Genomic DNA, 13,160 nt, shown 5'->3' on the forward strand with positions numbered 1-13,160 from the left:
TGTAATTGTATCAATTAAAATGTTGTTAAGCTGATAAAACAAATTTATGGAATAGACAATTACAATTTACAACTGAAAATTCAGAGCCTTCAATTAAACAAAATCGGTAAACATAGGCAATTAATTTTGAAATATTACATCCATCATTACTCCAAGAATCCAAGATTATACGTCCACAAATAACGTAATTGAATTGTATTAATCTCTCAGTAATTACTCCGATACAAGTGTTGTATAACATAAGCCAATTCAAATAAATATTCTAATCAAGAACAAAAGATAAATTTAAAGAAAAGTAACAATCTATAGATTATTGATCAAAACACAAAAGTTTATGCACTACAACATTATTCAATCGTACTAAAACAAACATAGGACACAATTGAGTTTTACACCCCGAAAGTCAAAAACGAAACTAATGACATACGACAATGCTACTAAATTAATCGTCACACTACGACATCAAGTTAAACTATCAACGTAACAAGACAATTAATTCCCGAACAAAGGACCATCAACCGAAATCTATACTAGTAACTATTGAGAGATGATTTGAAAGACGGATTGATCGATCGACCAATCAACGAAAGGCCTTAAAATAAAAAACTTGATTCCTATGATCATAATAAATCCCAATTTTATCATCCTTATTAAACCCACGAGTCTTGAACAAATCCATATTAACCCCAAGAAAATAATCATCCTGTGCACCTTTTTCAATAAAAGTCGTCTCATCGTACGGACCGTACACAACAGGGGCATTTTCGTCAGTCAAATCACAAACAGAAACATAAACTTTATTACCCGTAACAATTTTGTTAGCAGTCTCTAAAGTGGAGTAACGAAACACATGTTCAAAAACCTCGTCATGACTTAACCGAATCTTACCCGTAGTAACCTCGTTCACGTCCAAGTATTTCCGGATCCGCCACGGGTCGTACTTCTTGTCGAGATTGTCTTTCGACTCGAGGTTTGGCATTAACATATTAGTTGCAACTGTGGAATCATCTCGTATTTCGATGAGGATACGGGGGACTTGGTTTGAATTCGTTACACCACTAGTCGTCATATCCATCTCTTCTTTCTTGGTAGGCAAGAAAGTGTAGAGGTATGTTTTCTTCATGGTTGTTGTAGGTTCTTGTAATTTCATCTTGTGTTTTTGGAGATTTTTTGGAGTATTTTATTTTTGTGGGAGGTTTATGATGAAAAATAATAACCAGGGTTTAAAGGGTTTATTTATAGAGAAAAATTATTATTGGAGATTGAATCAAGATTGATTTATTTCCTTAAAGAGAATATATGGTAATATTTATGGGTTGGGAGTGTAAAGGAAAGTTGTGATATTGTGTGAAGAATCTCAAGATACCAAATCAATGAGATTTTATGTCAAAAAAAAAAAAAAAAGTTTTTATTTATTTATTTATTTATATAACAAGAAATCAATGGGATTTTGTAACGTTTTTGGGCTAGATTTTCGTTTTTCCTATTTTTTTATCCTGTGGGCTCGAAATTATATTGGTTATGCAATAAACTATTTATTAATTAGTTGTGTATTTTTTTTTTTTTTTTAGGAAAAATTAATTGTGTATTTGGACTTATTTATATGAGTCAATTCATAGTCTTGCATTTTTATTTTTATTTTATTTTTTTTGGCTGTAAAATTAAATCTTGTAATTTTCTCACAAGGGTAGGAAGCAATCAGTAAATAATATTTGTCGATTGCTTCTGATAGTTTTAGGTTAGTCGCTTATTTTATTGATTATGGAATTATTGCATAGATCGAATGATTAGTAAGCCTATTATACATTTGGGTCTTTCTACCATAGAATTTTTTATATACACCCGGGTGTACCGTTTACCCAACTTATCCAAAGTTAGGGTTTACTCTTCATTTGATGATTAAATAAAAAAATAAATATCAAAATAAGAACAAAATACACAATAGATATACGGTACACCCGGGCGTATATAACAAAATCTCTGTCTACCATACCTTAATTGCCTAGGTTAATCATTTTTAAAAATATTGTATTATATGTGACGAGAGTCAACATTTAAATGGGTCAAGTTTTGTGAAAAAAAAAAATTAAAAAAGTCAAGCTTGGTCCAACCCTTTCAACACATATACTTGTATCATTGTATGATACATGCCAATGAAGTTGCCAACCCAAAACAAAGATGGAAAACATTCCTACATAATGGCATATTCTTAGACCAATTTCTTCATAATTCTCACAAATTTCCATTTGGGCCTTATGATGGGCTTTGATATTAAGAATTGAGGCTCAAATTTGGTTTAACATTATCCATATTAATTTTTGATGATTTTTCGAAAATCAAGAAAGATACCGTTTGATCAGGTGGGCACGTTTGTCAGACCAACAGGCCAACTATAATGTAAATCTAGAATGGACCAACAGGTGTCCGTTTTAGTTGGAGCAGTCATAGAATTTTATTAAATTTTCACCAAATGGAATTTAATTATATTACCAATCTCCTGCATTAATTTATCTTAGCCAATTGATTAGAGCCATGTCATGATATAACGCCATGTTTTGTGAGTGATCATCAATTTCATCACATTGGGCCAAGATAAGCCTCTTTGGGCCTAAAAGACAAAGTTATAAGTTGATTTGTAGTAGTGTTATGGATATTGGATTTTGTTTGGGGAGTTGCATTACAATACTTGAGATAGAAATTGGAATGTATCATTGCATTTTGCTTCTCCTCCCCAAAAAAACAAAAAAAATTGGACAACATTTACGTTTACACCTTAATTTTACCAATCCATAGTGATAAGATTTATTGGATTTAAACCCTTAAGGGTCTGTTCTCTTCATATTATTTTCAGTTCAGTTCTTAATTTCCTTCTCTTATAAAATATTCAGTTCAGTTCAGCTCCAATAAATTCAGTTCAGTTCAACTCCAATAAGTTCGGTTCGGTTCAGTTCAGTTCAACTCCAATAAGTTCAGTTCAACTCCAATAAGTTCAGTTCAATTCAGTTCAGTCAATCAGAACAAACCCTAAATCTTTGATCAATACATATGTACTGATCTAGTATTTTTTTTAATGTTTTTATAATTAAATTAGAGTAAACAGATATGTGTTTTGCCACCAAAATGTCATGATGACTTGACAAAATTATTGATTTATTTGGACTTCCTCAAACATATACAAATCCCTAAAACACTTTACCAACAAAACCAAGATAAATATTACCCTTACAAAACACTACTCAATGATTAATATTCACAATCAAAAAAAATTAAGCATGCTACCTAATATTGAGCATTCCTTAATCCTAATGCAAGTTATGAAAACACAGAAAAAACAAAGGTCCTGAAAACGGATAAGGGTAACCGAGTCACAGTCACAGCCCACGTGGCCAGCTCGTGCTTGGACAAAACCTAGAATCAAGCCCAAAACCCTAACACTAACCGACACGTGTCAGTCATTCACTCATTCTCCTAAACCCCCCTTTTCTCCTCATTCCTCAATACAACACTTTCTACTCCTCCCACCATTTCTGCCCTTCACAACTCACCTCTTTCTCTCTCTTTCACCCCTTTTTCTGGGTTTATATTTATACCATCAAATTAAAAAAAAGGGTTAAATTTGTTTTCTGGGAAAATTTTCTTATTTTTGGAGATTGTTGTCTTTAATTTCCATCTTAAATTTTGGTAAAAACAGACAAATTTATTGGTTGTTTATTTTATTTTATTTTTACAGGAAAATAATGCTAGATCTTTTCCCTGTTCTTTTATTTCGCTCTAAAATCTGGGTTAGAAAACGCAAAAAATCCCAAGTTTCCCGTTAAATTTGATTAATTTTTTTGTCAGTTCGATTAATCTAACAAATTCCCCTGTATAAATTAAACCCCTGTAATTAAACCAAATTTTTTTCAGGTTTTCTGGGTAGTTTTTTCGATTACCTTTCTGGGTTTGATTTTGTTGATTTTTGTATATAAATCCCCTCAAAAAAAAAGAAAAAAAATCCCAAAAAAAACAGAAATTCTGGGTAGTTTGTAGAGTTACCATAATTGGAAAAATCAACAAGATGAGTTTAGGCACAGCAGAGGAAGAATCAAAGGAAGAAATCCACATTCCGGCAGATATAAACTGGGAAATGTTAGACAAATCCAAGTTTTTCATCCTTGGTGCTGGTTTATTTTCCGGCGTATCGGCCGCCCTGTACCCTGCCGTAGTCCTGAAGACCCGGCAACAGGTCGGCCGATACTCGCAACGATCCTGCAGTCTTACGACTGCTATGTATATCGTGCGAAGCGAGGGGTTCCGAGCCCTCTATAGAGGGTTCGGAACCTCTCTAACCGGAACCATACCCGCGAGGGCGCTCTATATGACCGCCCTCGAGGTGACCAAGAGTAGTGTAGGTGCCACTACTCTTGGTCTTGGTTTCGCTGAGCCCACGGCGGCTGCTATTGCCAATGCTGCAGCTGGCGTATCAGCCGCCGTTGCGGCTCAGCTTGTATGGACACCGGTTGATGTTGTGAGCCAAAGATTAATGGTGCAAAATAGTAGAGGAAATCTTAGCAAGATGAGGTATGCTAATGGGGTTGATGGGTTCAAGCAAATTATCAAATCAGATGGATTGAGAGGATTATATAGAGGTTTTGGTATATCTATATTGACTTATGCACCATCTAATGCGGTTTGGTGGGCGTCTTATTCGGTTGCTCAACGCCTCATTTGGGGTGGTATTGGGTGCTACTTTTGCAAGAGAGATGATCCTAGTGGTGGTGATGAGGTGACAACTACTTATAGGCCGGATTCGAAGGCGGTGATGGTGGTTCAAGGTGTGAGTGCTGCAATGGCTGGTGGTGCGTCTGCTTTGATCACAATGCCTTTGGATACTATTAAGACTAGGTTGCAAGTGTTGGATAGTGAGGAGAATGGGCGTAGTAGAGGCCCTACGGTGGCTCAAACGGTGCGTAATTTGGTCCGGGAAGGCGGCTGGACAGCGTGCTATCGAGGGCTTGGGCCACGGTGTGCTTCCATGTCGATGTCGGCCACCACCATGATCACTACTTACGAGTTTCTTAAGAGGTTGTCAGCCAAGAGCCAAGAGGGTGTGACATAGTTTTAGGTCAATGACTCAATATACAGGGGAAAATTAGGAGTAAACATCATAATGTAATGCAAAGAACAAGTTGTTCTCTGTCTTTTGTAGCCCTATATCTCCTTGTTTAAGATCCTTTATTTGTTAAATTTGACAGGAGAATTAGGAGTTTTAATGAATGTAATCCCTTTCAACTTCACAAAAATGAATATATGTTCCTTATTTTGACAATTCATTTGGAATTATTACTTGGTTCTTTCATTTCTTTACTCTAAGTTCCTCATGTATGCAAAGAACATAAATTTCTAAGATTGATGTACAATACAATCTTGTGTACTTATGATAAGGCAAAAGTAAGAAAAGTGGGATATTATGCCTTCTCACTTTTGATTTGAAAAATGAAAGATAGGGACAACTTGCAAAGTATTCCAAAGTAAATATCCTTTCAAAGTTATGATAACATCTCAAGTTAAGAATGGCCCTCACATTGCTTTCATGTGTCAAAAGTACCGTAGTATATGAATTCTAAACAATTTTAGATCACGGTTGTTTTAAAGGAAGGCAAGCACAAGTAACTTGCTATACCTTTGCTCTAATTATTATCGGATCAAGTTCGAGGACTAAGTTTTTATGTTAAATAAGTTTCAGGACTTACAAACTAAAACGGTAAATAAATTACTTAGTTGAAATAACTAATTAACAGTGAATGTATATGGTAGACGTTGGTACAAGCTCACAAGATAAACAAAGTTTCTTTTTCACAATAGTCATAGAAGAAATTAGGGTTTATAAACAAACAAATTAATTAACAAAATCATAATAGACAACTCCAAAATAACAATTGAAATCAACAATTAAACAATTTTAAGGAATGCTGCGAGAAACTACTCGCAACTTTTTTTGCGGGATAAATAGTAGTTTTTCAAAAAAAACAGAAATACATGACGATAATTCTTGCTGAAAATGCAACCAAATAATAATACGAGTATTATTTAGGACATGGGATAGAAGTTCCATAAGATGTCAAACACCAATTTTATATAACGCAGCACTCACGAGTAATTTACGAGAGAACAGCATCAGCAAGTGTTATTGTCATGTGTTTTGTAGGAGACAAAACCAAGAGATTTGTCTATCAATATTAATTGCGCATGCAAAGTAATGTAACACAATTGAATACCATTATTTAAAATTTTAGTCTGTTTTACTGCACGGACTCCCCATGTGCATGAGAAAACTTATATTATTACTAATTAAACACAACCATATTATATATACTTCTTCCAACAAACACATAAGAGTATGAATCTTTGCATCCATTGAGATTGAAATGGAAAACTACTAGTCATATGTCAAGTATTCCTTGATTGGAAAAATAGTATCTATCAAACTCATAGAATAATTAGAATCAAGAAGCTTCTAGTCCAAATATATATAATAGTATGATTTCTTAAAAAGCAATAAGAAGAGCAGTTGGGGTCATAAACTCATAACTCATAATCAGATAGTGTTGCTTTATCTCAAATTGGATAATCAAATTAATTTTTTAATTTTGACAGTGGACGACATAAAGTTTGCTTGCATCTAGGAGTATCTATTATTTTAAGTAATTAAATTTTTTAATTTCTTTCCTCTGGTTTGACAAATTCAACGGGATCTTGATTGATAATGCTTTTAATTAATATTAACTACTTTCTCAATATTAGTAAATTAGTATCAATTTTATTATCAACATCACCTACAAATGTTGGATTCATTTGATTTGTTGAAGATCAGTAATGGAAAGACAATCAAAATAATTCATTTTTTAATTAAATTAGTATCTAATGTCAACTTGTTTGGCTATTTTAACTCTATTATGTCTGTTGAGAAAACATATCAGCCATAATCAAATTCTTTTGACATAAAAAATAATTTCAGATTGATCATAACGAATCAGCCTTGATAGATGTAATATGATGGGACCAATTTTTATCAGCAAAAACCCATTTTTATCAATTAAAACTATTCTCATCAATAAAATTTACTCGATTTAGTAAAAATGTACGCCCTCCGTCTCAAAAAGTTTGTAAAGAAGAAACTGACCTAACTTCTTAAATTCACACTGAGGATTGCAGGTAATCCAAAGTAATAGTTAGGTCTAAAGAATCTACAGACATTGTCTAAGCTTAATTGATTAATCTCATTTCAGGTCGTGCAAATGCAGGAAAGTTGTTCTTATTGTCAACTTTTCATAAAAAAATTCTGACCCACTTACCAACAAGTATACATATCGAGTATAGTTTCACCAACCTTAATAGTTAACGATAAAGATTCGCCAAATTTACAGAGACATACTTAACATTAAAAGACAGCCCATGTTCTCTGTTAAAAAAAATATACTCTGTTCATAACTTCATTTCATATAATTATACTCACAAATTGTTGAAGGTGGTATGGGATAAATCGTGCCCTCTATCGTGTTAATTGTTAATATGAACTGAGGATCGACATCAAAATAGAAAAACTGAATTTGAAAGCGGCACAAACGCAATAATTTCCATCATTTTCTTTGAAAAATCCGAGTAGGTTGATGCAATGTACTTGAAAACTTACATACTTGTCTGCAAAATTAAGTACTATAGAACTAATTCTGTTTGCAGACAATAATTAGGATTAAACTAATAATAGAAAATTTATAGACCTCAATCTACAGGCTTAAGAAGTTTTCAGGTCCACTACCAAAGATCCTAGATTCTAAGAGAAGTTCTAGAGACATGCACAAGTTGTAGCCGATAAAGAGCATACATAACTAATGGACAGGAGCGAAGGTTAACTTGGTACCCCATGTCAGGCAACAATGTGGGTTTCATGTATTCACGGTCGAGCTCTCTTGTTACTGCAAGAAGGGCATTTGTACTGCTTGATGTGCTCAGCTCTGGCAGGAGTGATCTTCACACACTTTCCGTGGAACCACGTTTCGCATATGTCACAGCAAATCCAGAACTCATCTGATGCATAGCTTTCTGCGCATGCCCCACAAAGAGTATCCCCGTGCTCATCCTCATCCTGATCATCTTCTAAGCCTTCCTCCTCTTCCTCCACCTTCTGTGGAGTAACCTTTGAGTACTTGTTGCCCTGCAATCCAAGATTTGAATTTCAAGCTCTAATTTAAATTACTAGCAAAGATGACTTACTTTGAAGATAGAAAAGAAACTGCTGCTACATTAAATAAATAAGCTGATATCATAAGAAAAATGTTCTCCCCTTCAACAAAAATAAAGTAGGTTTGGTGTCCAAGAAAGGACATCCCACTGCCTAATTGAATCTAGTGATTCCCCATACATGAGTATGCATCAAAACCAGGAAACAGAGAAAGTCGAACCCAACTTATTACTCGTTAACATCAAACAAATATATTTGTATGAACTATGATTGCAGGCTGCTTTCATAAAAAGAGTGAATAAAGCTAGATAAATAAATAAAAAGAGCAACCCAGCACCCATCATTTTATGTGGCTGACAACCCAGAACCCATAATCTTTGTTTCAATTCATGCAGTTTATAAAAAACAAGAAACGGAGCAAGAAACTGCAATACCAAAGATAAAAGCCAATTCGACCAACCCATCAATCACACCAACAATACCACTACACAGATTCAGTATCTACTAATGTTAATATTTGCAGTGTTGAACAGATACTATCACAAGTTCAGTACAAAACAAATCAGATAGGAAGAACTACAAAGATGTTATTATGTGGTCCGCAGTAATTTGAATGACATACTTAGCCTAGTAACAAACACAGAGAGCAAGAAAGAGTGCCCAATTAAGTAAACATCAACGTACAAGACATAAACAGAAATAAAAGGATCATTACCGATTTGGAGTTAGAGTTTGACTTTGGCTTGTTGTTGCTGTGATTAGGAGTCGAAGATCTCTCTTTCACTGGTTTATTCTTAGCAGAGCCGGTCACAACCTCAAATATAGTAGGGAGTTCATTAACCATATGAAACAGCCGCTTCCTACATCACACAAGTCAACTAATATTCAACAAAATAGAAAGATGCAATAAGATCAACCCCCATATTCCCTTTCATCAAGTAAGAGAAAAAAAAGACACAAACCCTGACAAGATCATTAATCAAATGAAGAACTTAGCTAATGAAAAACCATATATGCTACTTCCATGAGGCTATATATATATGACATAACGAAATAGCCATACATGCCAATGGACTGTACTGCTTCAATAGCAATTACAGATATTAATAACAGCTCATCATTCCCTCAGTATTGTTGAAAGGAACTCATTGGCCCTCTTCATTTCATTGAGAGGAAATATAAGTGCAAACTCCATGATGTAAGTACGTTCAAGACATCTGAAAGCAACACAGCATAATTTGACGAGGGAAGCCAGCTCAAAAAGCTGCTATTACACAGCTAGTAAAACTTTGAACAGCATGTGTACTCCATCTATCAGAAAAACCAATTTTGTGATTATTAGGGTCTCAATACATCGATCACTGCAGACTTCCATTCTAATATCCAAAAAGCCACATATCACTCGGCTGAACTACCTTCAAGCAAATTTAAGAACAAAAATGAGAGCATCAGAGTTCACTGGTACTGGTAGTCCTGGTACAAAACCAACACCAGCTAATGGCTCCAATATCAAGCAATAAACTACTTAGATTACCAAATTCTCAAAGTTATGAGACTTATGACCATACCACAAACTCTATAACTAACATGTCAATGTCATGCACTACGCATGTTTACCGGGGTACTACACATGATCATGCAAATGCTACTGTGAATTAAGGAATTATACCAAAGAAAGGGGGGTGGGGTGATGTCTATGTTACATTGACACGGGTACGGGTATCCGATATTGGTACGTATCCGATTGTCGGATACGCCATTCTCAAAAATTTAGGACACGGGGACACCGTCTTAACATTGGACTCGGGTACGGATACGGCAATAATTTTGTCCATAATATATCAAAAATTATATAGGTGGTTTTTATTGATAGATTTTTATATCTAGGTGAGTGGATTGCTAAAAAAAAGTAAACAAAATAAAAAGCCCAAGTTGTTTATTTAAAAAAAGCCCAAGTTGTTGATAGAGAAACATAGGTTTAAGGCCTTTTAAGCTTTTTACCAATTAAAACAAAACCCTAGCCGCCACCCTTAAGCACATATATTAAAAAAAAAAATGTTACTGCTAGGTAAATCAGGAGAGAGGAGGGAGAAAAAAAGTCAAAAACTTCAGAAATTAAATAAGTAAATACACGTGAAAGAAGAAAGAGAGAGAAAACTGCATTGAGAAAACTCGTAATCGTGTTCATCTTCGAAATTGTTTGAGAACCGTCTTCATCTTCTTCAAAGCTTCAACTCCTTCAATGGCCGCCGTACCCGAGAACAAAATGGAGTATCCGGAACGGATTTCATACCCGGATCGGTGTCGCGTCGTATCGACCCGGGTATGCCAGCCAAAATGCCGTGTCCAGGTAACATAGGGTGATGTGTTTGATTGCACAATTTCAAATTCAAAATTAAAACAGGGTTATGTGTAATACCTTTCAGCTTTATCAAACCCAAACCTAGCTCCAAAGTAGAATGCAACAGAAAGCAACCAGGCATCACTGTGAACAGCAACCAGAGCTAGCCAATCCTTCTCCTGCATCCCATCCCTTGCAAAATTTATGCCCAATGCAGGCTCAGGAAGCTCAGGAGGTACCTCTTCAGCTGGAAGATTGACTTCCCACTGCTCACTGGGGAATCCGTACAAGCAAAGGTTTTCTTTCTCTGTAGAGCGAATAAATTCATTTAGATTGTAACTCAATTTAGAAGGATCGTAAAGGAACACAAGTAGAATACAGAGTGAACTAGCCAGTAAATGTTATAACAGATTAGTATAATTCAGAACACGGAGAGAGGTTATTAATATGCAAAATTGCCATAAGTAGTAACCTAAATGCATTACAGCTGAATAAATAAATAGTTGCATAAATCATGCACAAGGCATCTTTCCATATCTTAAAATGATTTCATAATTGACCAATAAATTGACAAAAACATAATAAACTCATATGAGAGTTTCCCAAACAAAGAACCCCATTACTGTATACTAGTGATAGAGCTCAAAAACAATACTCCTTCAGTAAATGACATTCATTCAGTAAATCTTCAAAATAAAGTATTGCATGTATAAGCAAAACATATCTACATTATTGATTTACAAAGACTGCAATCCAAAAATGATAATAAACTTAGTGCACTCACTTACATAAACACCTCATCAAACCCCTTTTCTAAAATCATATTAAGCTAGCTGGAGGCTAAGTCTACTGAGTCAAAGTCTTTTATCTGATTCACCATGGCACACGACATGAGAAAAAAAATATAATACAATCAAATTGCACAGCAAAGAAAACCAGTAACACTGCTCACTTAATAACAAACCACAAGAATCACGGAAAGTACCCACCATGTGTGCACTCATTAATATAGGCATACAAATTATTGCTCAGACGATAACTCAATAAGTGACAGAAAATTAATGCAGGCAAGCTACACCAATCATTGTCAGCTCCAAATAGCAAACAAAACCACTGATTCTACAGGGGCATTTTCATAAACAAGCAGAGGAATAATCCTTTGGAGCATAATTAACTACTCACGAAGCAAAATGAATGACAGGACACAGGAGTATACAATTTATCACCAAACTAACCTCAACATCTACAAATATTACTCCGTAACACATATTCGTACTATATAATACAAGACACGGCAACTGTGGTTCATTTCAACCATTTCAACCACTAATACGAAAGACACGAATACACGACAATAGTTTCCCAATAAGCTTTGCATGTATCCAAAAACACCACGGAACTCGTACAAACAAAAACATTCCATATTCCCAGAGTCACAAAATCAAAATCTCATAAGAGTCATAACACAATTCAAACCCCGCGAAAAACAGTCAAACATACTAATAACAAGCAAAATTACCCTGTTTCTTTAATTAACCTCCCTTTTTTTTTTCTCTTTTTTGCAAACAACATTTACAAAAATTTCCAACATCAACCATTGCACAAAACTGAAAAACTAAGCAATTAGATACTGCAAACAGTACAAAGAACAGTTAACATTAACTCAATTATGCATCAATGAACAGACACTCATCACTCACATCAAATCAAAACAATTCAATGAAATTCAAATGAGTTCATCAAAATCAAAATCGCAACTTTCATTTCAACTTAACCACTAACCTCAACCCAAAAAAAATTATTTAAATAAAATAAAGAAATAAAAAACATAGCGAGAGATAAACCCTAACCTGGGTCACACTGTTGGTAGAAATCTTCAACGTCTGCCAAAAAAAACCAAAAAGGTAAGAATTAACAAAAATTATATCAGAAAAATTAAAATAAAAAAGCATAATTTATACCATGTATAGAAAATTCAAAAAATAATGAATCAAAAAAAATTCAACCCAGTAAATTTTTCCCGGGAATTTCGCGCAACATTGGACACCAGAAACCAAAAACCCAGTTAAAAAAAAAAAATGAAAAAAAAAAACCCAAAAAAAAAAAGACAAACCAGTAGTGAGAGCCTTAATCAAACCAGCACGACGACCCTTAAAATCCCTAAAAACCTCTTCAACAGTTCGAGGGTTGTACTGCGCTCCAATATCCATTGTTATAGAGAATTTTCAGAGAAAATGAAAAAATACAGAGAATTTCTGGAAAATAAAAATGGAGAAAATTGAGAAAGTCAGGAGGTTGAAGAAGGAGAGAGAAATTTGAAATAAATTAAAAAAGACAAAATGGGGGAATAACAAAAATAAAAATAATGGGGGGAGTTTGAGAAATAAGAATGAGGGTTAACTATATTGGATATGTGGGCGACGAGTCCGAGAGACTAGTCAGGACTCACCACTTTTTTTTTGATAATTTTTTTTTTTTTTTTTTAATTTTTTTTTACATTTATTGAACTGAGCTGAAACAGATTAAACTGATTGGAGCTGAACTGATTGATTGGAGCTGAATTAAACTGAATTGATTGTATCAGCCTGTTTTTAGCTC

At 34.4% G+C, this 13,160-nt stretch overlaps 2 protein-coding genes across 2 annotated transcripts; one reads left to right on the top strand and one right to left on the bottom strand.

Annotated features, from left to right (window-relative positions):
• The first annotated feature begins 3,520 nt into the window (after nucleotides 1-3,520).
• LOC145617641 (uncharacterized) lies at nucleotides 3,521-5,312 on the top strand. Its single transcript, XM_081672363.1, has one exon. The coding sequence runs from the start codon at nucleotides 4,058-4,060 to the stop codon at nucleotides 5,096-5,098; it is 1,041 nt and encodes a 346-aa protein (XP_081528489.1). The 5' UTR covers nucleotides 3,521-4,057; the 3' UTR covers nucleotides 5,099-5,312.
• A 2,276-nt stretch (nucleotides 5,313-7,588) lies between these two features.
• Nucleotides 7,589-12,915, bottom strand: LOC145616603 (PHD finger protein ALFIN-LIKE 4-like). The gene is made up of 5 exons (XM_081671354.1): nucleotides 12,676-12,915; nucleotides 12,413-12,445; nucleotides 10,641-10,869; nucleotides 8,937-9,081; nucleotides 7,589-8,194 (listed from the first exon to the last, which is right to left on the bottom strand). The coding sequence occupies exons 1-5, from the start codon at nucleotides 12,770-12,772 to the stop codon at nucleotides 7,934-7,936; spliced, it is 765 nt and encodes a 254-aa protein (XP_081527480.1). The 5' UTR covers nucleotides 12,773-12,915; the 3' UTR covers nucleotides 7,589-7,933.
• Nucleotides 12,916-13,160: the final 245 nt, after the last annotated feature.

The sequence above is a fragment of the Chenopodium album genome, chromosome 26, assembly GCF_948465745.1.
Source record: "Chenopodium album chromosome 26, dcCheAlbu1.1, whole genome shotgun sequence".
NCBI classification, from domain to species: domain Eukaryota; kingdom Viridiplantae; phylum Streptophyta; class Magnoliopsida; order Caryophyllales; family Amaranthaceae; genus Chenopodium; species Chenopodium album.

Bases quoted from the DNA above. Each gene is read 5' to 3' on its own strand.
- LOC145617641 (XM_081672363.1), top strand. From the start codon at position 4,058: ATGAGTTTAGGCACAGCAGAGGAAGAATCAAAGGAAGAAATCCACATT.
- LOC145616603 (XM_081671354.1), bottom strand. From the start codon at position 12,772: ATGGATATTGGAGCGCAGTACAACCCTCGAACTGTTGAAGAGGTTTTT. The intron at 9,082-10,640 runs GTATTACACATA...TGTGTGATGTAG, and splicing joins GGGTTTGATAAAGCTGAAAG to GAAGCGGCTGTTTCATATGG. The intron at 8,195-8,936 runs GTAATGATCCTT...CTTGGATTGCAG, and splicing joins CAAACTCTAACTCCAAATCG to GGCAACAAGTACTCAAAGGT.